This window comes from Neopelma chrysocephalum, unplaced genomic scaffold, assembly GCF_003984885.1.
Source record: "Neopelma chrysocephalum unplaced genomic scaffold, ASM398488v2 Primary Assembly neopelma1_26b, whole genome shotgun sequence".
Lineage (NCBI taxonomy): Eukaryota > Metazoa > Chordata > Aves > Passeriformes > Pipridae > Neopelma > Neopelma chrysocephalum.
In genome coordinates, this window is record NW_020897696.1 from 2,762,339 (window position 1) to 2,774,375 (window position 12,037).

Consider the following 12,037-nt stretch of genomic DNA (forward strand, 5'->3'; position numbering starts at 1 on the left):
GTATCTTGTTTACAAATTCACCTAGTGCTTTGGCATCCAGCTCGTTGGAGACTTACCAGAGTTTGGACAATGGCATGATTGGTTGCATTCATATGGGCATTTAGTGGGAATGAGCACTCCCCATCACAGTAGTTGGCTGCGTAGCCCTTTGGAGCGATTATCCAGTCCTTTTTAGGGAAACAAACAGAACATGATTCAACAGACAACTGCATGCAATTAAGAGCAGCTGAAAATTTTCCACTAACTTTTTTCTTGAGGGTGAAAATGTGTTTTCACTGAAACTGTTAGGCTTTTGATTGGGGTTTTGGTTTTTGGTTTTACTTGAGCCATCACTTTTACAAGGACACACTGATTTCAATGTCCAAAGAACGGTGCACATATATGTATTGCCATGAACTAAGAGAGTTTTATCCCTAAAACTCTTGCTGGGTTGCCTTGTGGGGATTGTGGTTTGGAGGCCTTTATGTTCCAACATTTCCTGCAGGTTAGGTCCTCTGGCTGAACTACCTTTCCTAGGTTGAGTCATAGCCACAGCTGGTGCCCCCTCATGGAAAAAAATCACGTCCATGCATTCACACAGGCACAATTCAAGCCTGAGGGAGCTCCACAACAGGAATATAAAAAACTGGTGTGGTGTCTCACAGACACTCTATCTTATACACCCTTATACGGGGACACTAGCCTGCTAAGGCCACTATGGGAAGTCTTAGCTGTGTAACAGCTTCAGCACATCTGCCAGACTCCTAAAGGAGGGGCAGGACAGCCAGCCTGACCTGCATGTGCAAACAGGTGGCCCCAATGGCACTCTGAGTCCTATGGTAGGGAAGAAGAAGGTGACTTTTCACCAAAGGGCTCATAAAAAAATTACAGCTTCTCTGCTGCTGACATGAAAGAGCCAAAGGAAAACTAAAAGCAGCAATAATTAACAGGAGATATTTTGCTTCCTTTGGTGTCAGGCTCTGCAGGTTATTCTATAAGAGAACATACTGGTACGCTTCACGTGCACGTAATTCTTAGACAATTCCCCCTTTACCTGACAACAATTACCTGTGTTTGCTTGAATTTTGCTACAGCAGGCCTGAGCAGCCAGACACTGTTGCTGTAGCTTTGCTAGCCAAGTTTGCTCCCATGAGGATACCTGGGCATCGCAAAAACTCCCCTTCATTTTACTGTACTAGTTCACCCATAATTTGCTCTTTTTATAAGAAAATCACCCTTCTGCTAGAGATGCCAGTAGAGACTGTGTAATTTAATTTGTGGTTTAATGGGCTGTAAGAATAAGGGAAGTGTTCTGCTAAAAGAAATTAATGGATGTTCTGAAGGAGATGGCAGTGCCAAACAACTGCAGGGGGCTGCTGCCCTGCCTTGATCATCTGCCTGCAACAAGTAGGACCTGGATTCCAACTCTTGCAATGAGCCCTGCTGGTCTGTAGCCTGCCTTTGGCAGCATTGCACCTTTCTACACCTAGAAACATGAAAGCAGTGCCTTCAAGATCATGAATTTCACAACTGGAATCTGCCTCCTGCCTGAAAACAGGGCAAGTAAGCTAAGGAACAGGTGGAAAAACTGTTCACAAGTGAAAAGAAATGCCACTCACAAGTAATGGAGAACAGAGTCAGCATGCAGCCACAGTTGCAGCTAGTGGGCTGGAGTTGACATAAGTTAGAAAAAGTACTGTCCCATTACCTGAGAGAGGACTTCCATGTCCAGGGGCAGCACCAGGGGCAGCCCTGGCATTCTGAATTATAACCAGGTAAAAACATTAGCTGACAGAAATGGGATCTCCCCTCACAAAAGTGCTGAATGAAAGAACGAAAGAAAAATTTAAACATTTTAAAAAAGAGAAGGTGAGGGCATTCTTTGAAATGTGATGTTTGATTACGCTGTGGCCTGGTCCTAAATAACTTACTCTAAACAACTTTCTGGCCTCATGGTGCTGCAACTAAACCCAGTCTTCAGTCTACCTACCATAGGCAGTGCTAATGGTGGGGCAGGGATGGAGGATTTCAAACAATGGCCAATTTCAAACAGTGGCTGAACACTACACACAAAAAAATTTAATTAAAATCACTGCTTAACATCAGATTTTTTTTCTTATCATTAGAGGTTCACAGATATAAACCCTTGCCCATACTGTGACTCCCATGAGTGACAGAGAATGACTGTATACTTGAATCTCAAAAAGTATCAAGCTTCCTCTGGATCTTATCAAATGTCACAACTATCAATATTTATTTGCCTTGCCCTGTCACTGGTTTTAGTGAGGAGGCACAAGGGACATTTTAAAGCATAATGGCAGACTCGAGTGGAATTACCATGACACTGTTTAGATAACATTTCATAACAAAATGTCTAGTTTACCCAGGGAGAAACATCACACACCTGCCATCCCAAGTCTTGGAAGCTAACGTAAAGCTCATGCTTTCTGCACGCTGTTTTTAAGTCACTGCTGTTGTAATCTGTTAAAAGAAAAAGAACAAAAACAAGACTTAGAAACTAAAACAGGCAGAGCATTGCTGGAGGGCACAGCTGGCCAAATGTGTGCGTGCTGTGGGCTCAGCAGCGAAAAATGATGAGCTCCCTCAGCAGCCAAAAGGATAAGGGTGTTGAGGGACATCCAAAGCAGGGCTGAAGCTTTTAAGATGCCTTTGGGAATGGAGGAACCCGAGTAACAGTGACTCGGTTATAATTACTTCAGCTGCCTTCAAAGTGTTTGTAAAACACCTCCAGTAAAATGACTTCTTAAAATAAATCTACTCCTTCAGCCCGGCATAGGCGACATCCCCACTGGGTGCTCAGACTCACCCCATTTCCTCAGCTCCGGTTTCCAATGTGTGCCGCCCTAGGTGGTGAGCTCAAACCGCACACACTTACTGAGAGAATTACAGCCCCAGGAAGGTTAATCATCACCTTGTGTCCCTGTACCAGTTAGCAGGAGTCCTTAAACAGCTAAGGTGTCCCATACGCAGGGAAGTCCCCATCTCTCTCTGTGTCTTACCCTAGCCTTCCCCAGACATCACCCTATGCACCACCTCTGCCCTTGGACCTTTACAAACCATGCTCTGAAAAACCTGTTTCTCCTTTCCATAAGCTGCTTATCTGCAGATGACACAGAACTTGACATGCTCTCACCATTCACTTGCTCCTTAGCGCCAATACTTCACCAAAGAGTGGGAAGGCAGGATGCAAAGCCCTGACCAGAGACCTTCTCCCTTGCCATGATGCAATGTATGAGGATGTTTCGACCATGCAGGAGCTGCTCCTGATGACCCCACAAAGTGCAGCTTTTGACAGAGAGTGGAATTTCCCATTTATATTTGGAAAGAGAGGCGGCTCCACATGTGAACACCTGGAACCACAGAAGAGCTGAGCTGTGACAGAGGGGCCTTTCACCTCCACGTGGCTGCACAAATCCAGCCCTGACGGGTGGTTGCTGATTTTGTCACACCTCAGGTGGCTGCTGGACCTCAGCAGAGCAGCCACAGAAACCACCTTTGCAGCAGAGCAGCTTGGCCACCAACTACAGCTGCTGAACCCGTGCTGTGCACTCGATGGGAAGCACAAGAGGAAGAGATGGCAGCAAATTCAGCCAAGCAGCATGGGAGCCCATGTTTTCCCTGTCCATGTTTTTCTCCCATGCCTTTCCACAGGGGCCTCCTCCTCTCTCACACACCTCATTTGCAATTAAAGGCGATTCTGTCAGCAGGCAGATGCCACAGGCTGATGTGCCTGCCTCCCATTGCCCTGGACCTTTTGGCTTACCAGCCCCCTGGTGCCCCTAACATGGCTTGAAAGGTCACCCTTCCAGTGCAGCTTCCCCCAGATGCAGCAGCTGGGATAGAAAAATATTTTTAGTAACTTTTTCCTTGGCTCTGAATAAGCCTTTCTTTTGCTTCCCTCCAGCACCCTCCCTAAGTTTGGGAACTACAAATGCAAATATTTATTCAAAAGAAAAACTATAATACTAAAAGCACATCCAACTGACATTAAGGGCAGCACAGCAGTACAGCTGGGTACAGTTAACACTGAGGGCTGAAAAAAACCCTACACCTCAAACCCAGTCTCCCAACCACCAAAGATTAGAGAGTTGTTTTTAGAAGCAGCTTGGGTTTTAAACTCTAAGGATTGCATTTCAGACTTTCAATAGCTTCGCTTCAATCACGGATTTAATCAGGTGAGCAGAGCTGGTTAACAGCCTGCTGCAGTATAAACATTCATTCTTTCAGGAGCACGCAGTAGAGCAAGGACAGAGGAGAGTCTCTATTCAAGCTTTCCATTTTCAAACCAGACATACCCAGAAGAAACCAGGGTGTGGTGGGTTTTTTTCAGATGAAGCTTTTCAGTCCCTGGCTCAGCCTAGGAGCAAATTTCTAGCATGAGATGTTTTGAAATGATCTGGTCATAATGAGGGGGAAAAAATGAGCAGAAGATACTTTTAGTGATCAAAGGCTTTCCTTTCAGTACCTGAAAACACAACTTCATTGTTCTTCAATGGGAAATATGTAGTTTGCTTAGAGGAAAACCATCTGTATTTGGGAGTTACAGTGGAGTTGATCTATTCACAACTGAGTGGGCAGAATGATGCTACATTCCAAATCCAGCTACAATTTACCCAAATCTGCTACAGGAAAGGGGAGAAGGCAAGGGAGGCAGAGAAAACAGGAGTAGGAAGGAAGGCTGCAAGCAATCACAAGTTTAAGAAAACACAGGGGCAGAAAAAAAAAAGCTGCTTAACAAGCTACATGAAGCAGAACATGTTATGAACATGTCCTCTCTCACATTGCCCCCAAAAACTCGCCTCAGCTCACTGGTTGGAGTCACCTGATTCACACTCTGCATGGAGCGCTGGCTGCTCTCCATCCAAGGCAGATGCAGACAGTTCTATCTTCTCACTTGCCCAGACTGAGCCTTTGCTTTCTGAAACACCAGCATACTAAACATCCCCTCTCCCAGGATTTGCACTCTTCCCTGTTTAACCCTCACCCCAAGATCCCCTGCCCTCTTTTCTTGTTATGTGTTTGCCTACTATGTCTACTTCATGGAAGCTACTTTAGCCTAACTTCAGGGGTTTTACAAACCTTTAAGCAACCTTAGCAGTGGCTTTCTAAATTGGAGAAAAAAATGGAGCAAAACATGCACATAGTCATGACCCACTCCCTACAGTTAGGGGCTCAGCATGTGCCCTAGAGCCACGTACATTGAATGTGCATCCAGTTATGGGCCTGAAAAAAGAGGAATACACGCAGTCAAGGGGTTTTGGCAGTGAGCTAAAGCTCACTGTGCTACTGAAGTTGGCTTCCACAACACAATTTCTCCAAAGCCTGGAAAGCAGCATCAGCTACCCCAGGCCAGCATGCTCAGCTGTTTTAGGCCAAATTGCCATTTGAGGTGGTTCAGCAGTGCAAGATCCAACTGGCAAGAGACAACAGGGTTCGTGTCCCTTCCTACTAGCCCTGCAGCAAGAAGCCAGGAGGGCCAAGAGCAGGCAGCTTGCAGCAGGGGGGATGCTGCAAACAACTTCCATGGGGCCAGCTTATACTGCCACAGCACAATTTGTGAGGATTGTTTGCCAGAAACCCTTAAAGTCTCTGAGAGTTTAGAGAGCTGCTTTGGGAGTTCCTATAGGCTCATTGTGGGTTTAGCAAAATCATCTCTATTTTTTCCTCTGAACATACCAATTCAGAAATACTAGCTTGGCATTTACAAGGCACTGCATTTAATCATACTGCAAACTATTTTGTCTAAAACAGAGATTTAAAAAAACCCAAACCCCTAGTTCTGCACTTAAAAATAACTCCCAGCACAGTTAAAACAGCACAGTTAAGGTGGCTTGTCTCCGCAGCTTGATTGCACTGAATGTTGTCTGCCTTCACCAGGATCCAAGTCTGACTTTCTGCGAGCACAGATGTTTCTCTTAAGGCTGGACACTGGCATGTGTGTTGCTGAAAAGGGCGAGAGAATAGCCTGACCCTAATAGTCTTCCTCCTACAGATACTTATGCACCAACCCTAGATTTCCTATAACCTCTCCCACGTTAAGTGCTGGCAAAGAACATATAAATATTTACTGAGGTCGATCCGAATGAGAACACTTGCTGCTCCCCAGGTGCCAGTTTACCAAATTCCACACAGTAATTAATTGCTTCTGTGATTCAAAATAGCTTTGACAGAGGTCTCTAAGGCCAGCCCCTTCTTCTTGGTGTTTGACTTTGGTGATTTTCCCGGATAAAACTGGTGTAAACTGATCACACACTTAATAACAGCCCACTTCACATGAAAGTGATCTGCTTGGGTGGGAAGAAAGGGAGATGTTGGGCTGACATGAACCCTCATGTGAAGGCACAAACAGAAATGCTGGCCACATTGCTCCGGTCTGCATCCAAGTACTGTGCTGAAGGGAAGATTGGCTGCCAGATAATGAAGTCTGTTAACAAGATCCTTGCCATCACAAAAGCATTTGGCTTTATTTGCCTACAGTGTTTGTGCATACTGCCCTTTGCGATATTTGGTTCCCGTACATGTGGGGAAATCTGTCTGGTGCTATGCATGTCTGCTGGAAGGAAAGGCCACTTGGAGGGCCTCTTCATTTTTCATGGAGCACCTCACACTAGTCCCAAGGACCCTAGGATGGCTAAAGAGAAGGACCTGAAAAAGAGTTTTGCTTGAGTTTCACTCAGAGCAGCAAGCACAGCCCAAAGTCAGGCATTTAAATGCTCTCCATCAGGAAGCGCTGATGGGAAGAGATATGCCTGAAGGCTGACTTGCAGAAGAGAAGGATTATCGCCATCAGACAAAGAGATAGGCCTGTGCAGAAACCGTAAATCATGGAGGTGGCTGTATGGCAGAGGGTCACTATCTGTTATGCTGAAGACAGTCCCCATCTCTTCAGTTAACCAGAGAGTCAGTGTGGAGTCTGAGAGCACAAGCTCAATCCACTGCAAGATTCAGATGAGTGAGAGGCTCCAGATCTTGCAGACAACAGCAAGGAACACCTGCACACTCCTCCCACCCACCTCGTTCCTCCACGTCCTGGGCCAGAGTTGGCATGTGATCTTCTGCCTCAGCAGGTGAAAATACTTCCTTTTCTTCCTGCTTGTCCTCCTTCTACAGAAGAACTGAGCTTAGCTCCAGGAATGTATTGATGCAGGACTCTATGTCAAAGCAGTTTATAACTGGGGGGGTTATTCAGTTCTGCTTTATACAAGCCAATCATAATTACGTGTTTGTAATACAGGGAAATAAGTATTCTTGGCAAAAAAATACAGATCATTGAGAATCTTATGCCACGGCCATAGCCTTAGTATCTGAGCTCTTGGTACTGACTGCAGGACAACAACTGCATGTCAAAGGGAGCGTAGTGGGGTCCCTTTCCCACACACAGCCGCACGCTTTCACCTAACTCCCGGTTCACCAGATCCAGTACCAGCCCAGCAGCGCACTTCAGGCACTCCAAACTGCAGGACTTGAAATTCTTGCCATATTTAGACAGTAAATGGGGCTTTTTAAAACATACTGCGCCAAAACAACTCACAGGATCTTTAAGAAAAGGTGTTCCTTTTTGGACTGAAAAAATAAATCCCTGTGCATTCACTAACATAGAGAAAGGAAGTTTCAATCTACCAAAAAAACCATCAACACCAAACAACCGCCTTGCTCTCAAGGAGAGAAACTGCTCTCAAGCCCTGGTAGGCAGCAGCAATTCTAGCTTGAGGAAGCTACAAATTTGACAAGATGTAAGATACAGCAAGAGAGGAAGATGCACAGGCGAGGAGATGCAACCCAGTTCTGCACCTGCTTTGGGTCCAGATGCATCAGAGCACCCTCAGAAGAACTAGGCAGCCTTCATGGTAATCCCAGGGCCATGGATGTAGACACCCTCACATTTAAAAAAGAATTATAAAAAAAACCCTGTGATCTCTTTAATGCTAAGAACCTTTATTGGTCATTGGTGCCTCTTGGGCTGTTAAATCAACCACTTCTTAAGGAGAACAGTCTGAGAGTCATACACTTACAAAGGAAAACAAGCTGATGTACTCTCTCTTTTCTAAACACAGAAACCGACCAAATATACATCTTAACATTAAACTCCTCTCCTTTCCGCTGCCCTTAACAGTCTCAACTATACCTTGTTGACTACTGAAATGCCAAAGTCCAGGTTTTAAATTAAAGCTGGCTTTGAGCTAGAAGAGCCCAAAAAAGCCCTTGAGACCAAAGAATGCCAGCTATTTTTTCCCTTTTTTGTCATTTTAGAATTTTATGACCTGATGTGTGGTGTAGTCAAGAAAGCAGCAATGTAAAAATGTCCCTTTTTGCCCAATGTATCTGCTCCCTCTGGAGTTTTGAGTCACTTTGCCTGATTTAATAATATGAACATTTCTTTTAGCAAATTCGTCACGCAAGAAAGTAACTCAGCAAGCAGCCGTGATGCCCAGCTTTAAATCTGCAGCTTGAAGACCTGAAGGAAATCAGGACCAAAGCAGGTCTCAGAAATTTGGACCCACAGAAGGTACTGGCAGAGGGCTCTCATGCCAGATTAGATGGTAACTCCTTCAGCAATGCCATGCTGGCACTGGCCAGTCTCCCCTGGGGAGGCCAGGCTGCAGGACTGAGTCTTTTCTCCCGCCCTTAAAATCCATGAAGCCTTATTTCACACTCACACTGGCCCTTGCACAGCATGGCATGGGAGCCCATAGTCCATCACCGTGATGGGCTGGAGCAATTTGGCTGAGTCAACACATGGCCATGCACAAACCCTGGCCACCAGCCCTGGAAGGGCTCCCATCCTGGCTCTGCTCCCTGCAGGCTCCCAGTACCATGGGCAACATGGAGCAACCTCAGGTACAGCATGGCTCACCCACAACCCAAGCACTCAGGAGCAAGTGAAAGCCTACAGATTCACACCAGCTACGTTTTGGCAGTGCTGGCTCATCTCCCTGTGCTGTGTCTGGATATAGACTAAAAAATACAGCTGCCTCTCTTCCTTGGGGCATAGTCATTTCTAGAGATGGGAAGGGCAGGGATCCTATTGGAAATGAAGGGGGCAGCATAAGCAAATTAATCAAGTAACTTGGAACGAGCTAAAACGTTTGAAAGGAAAGAAGGTACTCAATGAAGAAGGACTCGTAGCACTGTGATGGAGGGCAGAGTGGCTGGAAAACAGACAAGACTTAGAAGACAGAAGACTCTCTCAATTTTCATAAAAATTTCAGAGTTATTGTATTGCCCCACCAGGCCACAACAGCACTCATAAGGCTGCTGTAAAACACCTGCAACATGCAACCTTTCCACAGCAAACAGGAAAACTTCTTTGCCTGCCTGGAAATATGCTTCACCACGTATACACTGATGTTCTCACAAGGTTAAAAAAAAAAAAAATCTCAAGCTGTTCTACCACATTTTTTCCAAAGAAATCTGAAAGAGGACTCTGCTGGGAATGCATATGTGCAATACCATAAATCTCAGTGTACACAGAGATTGAGTCTTTCAAATATTGCACTTCACTTCTAGGGAATAATCCTAGACAAATACTGCATAGCAAACAACCTACAAGCACAAGAGTTGTGGCTAAAATATCTCACCCCCTTGAAATAAATGGATGCAACTTCACATGGGGGTCTGGACTCCACCCTGGATTCAAGAGGACTCCTGAAAGTCTATTACGTGAGATTTCCTCTTCCAACCCCTTGCAGATGTAACCTATTACCCCAGGGAAAAGCATCCCACCTTACAACCCTCTTCTTGCTTCTTTCAACTCCAAAGCAAATGAAAACATTACAAGTCATCCCAGCTTGTCCTGCATGATTACCTGTGTTACATGATTACCTGTGACACTTGACACCCTGGAAACGTCCTGAGTCTGGGTGGAGCGATTCCGATTCTGCTGCCTGCGCCTGCTTGTCGCTGACCTAGTGGTCCGTAGGTGAACTTCGCTCACTTTGAAGAAGGCCACCATGAAAGGCTGTTTGTCGTAAGGGCCATCTCGCCCTACAAGGCCCGCTTCTCTAGGATTTACACTGAAACCTTCAAACCAAACAGTAAAGTGAATGTTAGAAAAAAGAGTGCAGGTGGATTGCTCCTTTCAGCATTGCAACATCCCCATAAGCAGTGTCTCTTTTCTTCTTGCTCATACCCTTCTTTAAACACTAAACATTCCTTTCCTGCCACCACGGCCTGTGGGCATTGTTTCGACAGCACTCCACCCTGGACAAGAGACTTCACTGCAGCACCTGGCTCTTTGGTACCCCTTTGGCATCTCTATTCCAGTTTAGGCTTTTTTTACTCTATATAACTATAAAGTTAAAAAAATAAACTCTCTATTTTCTCTACTCTGTTATAAAGAGTTATATAGATAGATATATAAAACAAAAAGCCCAGGTGTGTCACGAAATTAGTTTTGCTGCCTGTGAAACACAAGAAGCAGACGTGAGATTAGGAGACCTCTAGGGAAAGCAGAAGGAAAAGGGATGGTGTGCTTTTGTCAGGAGCAGAGGGATGGGCTCTCAGCCCAACTGGGGAGGTAGAGGCTGGCACTAACATTTCCTCAGGGAGAACAGGAGACAGCCCCTCTACTCTCACTTAACATCACAGGTGTACCAAACTCCAGCATGAAGTGACAGAAAGAAAAGAAAGTTGGAGATTACCCCAACCCACCTCCACCAGCTCATCCTGGTACTGTCTAGAGATACCTGACGTCACTTATGTGGAAAGATATGACCATCATGAGACAGCCAATAACTGACAGCCCACCACTTATGCCCTCAGACGCCCTGCTCATGGTGTTGCCTAGAGCTGCTTAGAGTGCCCACCCCCCCACATCCCAACTGGGTTCTGTTAGCACCACTTCTAGACAACATCCAAGGGACTCAAGAGGTGACTAGTGTTACCTGGCCCATAACCTACCATCCCGGGTCACCACGCTCAGCTGCAGTCCCATGTTGTGCTGAGGGTTCATCACCCACATGTTACTGGTTGCAGTGACATCAAACTCCAGCCAGCCCTCCTCTGATGCCCACACCGCCCGCGTGTCCAGCAGAAACAGGTCAGAGGCCCTGCAGAGGAGAAGCGTAATGAGAAGACTGTGGTGCCAGTGATTTTCTACCCTGGCTTTTGCTGTTACAGAAACAAAACATCAAGTAGTTATAAGTTATGTTAATAACTTATGTTAATAGCTAGGAAAAAAAAAACAACAATGCCCCAAATCTGCTTGTGTGTATCCAGAGTTTTGCCATGAGATGCACATGCTTTCACATATGAAATTCAGAATTACATTTTCTAAGAGGAAAGCAACCCTACTCACCCACCACACGCAGGCCTACCAAAATTGACCAAAAAACAATTAAAAATCTACTAACAGCCAAGCATCAAACAGTGAAGGAAAATGAACCTCTAAAGGGCTCTAAAGACATTGTTCTAAGGCTTATCAACAAGGATTAGAGTGCCTTGTTCCAAGGTTGCTGGTGCTGCACCTCCTTCATGGACTTCAGCTTCAAATGCTTTTAGGTCTATACCTTTTTTTCAGCATCAAATACTCACCCAAACTCAGTTCAGTGAAGTCAGCTGCAGAAGCACGCAGAGAAATTCCATGTACATTTTCTTGCTGTATTACAGGCATAAGTTTCCTGTCAAGAAAGCTGCAATTCCTATCCTTAACCTATGGCTATCATCACAAAACGGATACCAGGTGTCAATCCCATCTTCATCTGTCTTTCCCTCCTGCACCTTTTTTTCTAACAGGAACAACAGAAATGAGAAAACAGAGTACCTGTCCCTCCTACCCATCAAAGGTTAACTTCAGAAAAAAACCATTTTGATTGAGTTATATTTTATTTTTGGCCAACTGCAATGTCATGCTGCCCAGCAGCTTGGCTTGCATGAGATCACACATGGAAAAATAAGCACTTAAGTATATTAGGGCTCCTAGTGCAGCTATTTTTACAGCATGGAGGCTTTCCTCCACCTCACTGGTAGCTGCACACTCTGTGGTTGACTCAACAGCCTTTCCCACAGGAGTCTTTGCCACCACTCCTCCAATGGAACA

At 45.4% G+C, this 12,037-nt stretch overlaps 1 protein-coding gene across 1 annotated transcript in view; it reads right to left on the reverse strand.

Moving 5' to 3' along the window:
- Positions 1-12,037, reverse strand: part of BMP6 (bone morphogenetic protein 6) — an 87,291-nt gene that overhangs the window by 1,445 nt on the left and 73,809 nt on the right. The window contains exons 3-6 of the mRNA XM_027676220.1: positions 10,900-11,048; positions 9,823-10,020; positions 2,384-2,460; positions 57-167 (exon numbers count right to left, since the gene is read on the reverse strand). Of these exons, the coding sequence (XP_027532021.1) occupies positions 57-167; positions 2,384-2,460; positions 9,823-10,020; positions 10,900-11,048 (535 nt within the window). The remainder of the gene's footprint in view (positions 1-56; positions 168-2,383; positions 2,461-9,822; positions 10,021-10,899; positions 11,049-12,037) is intronic.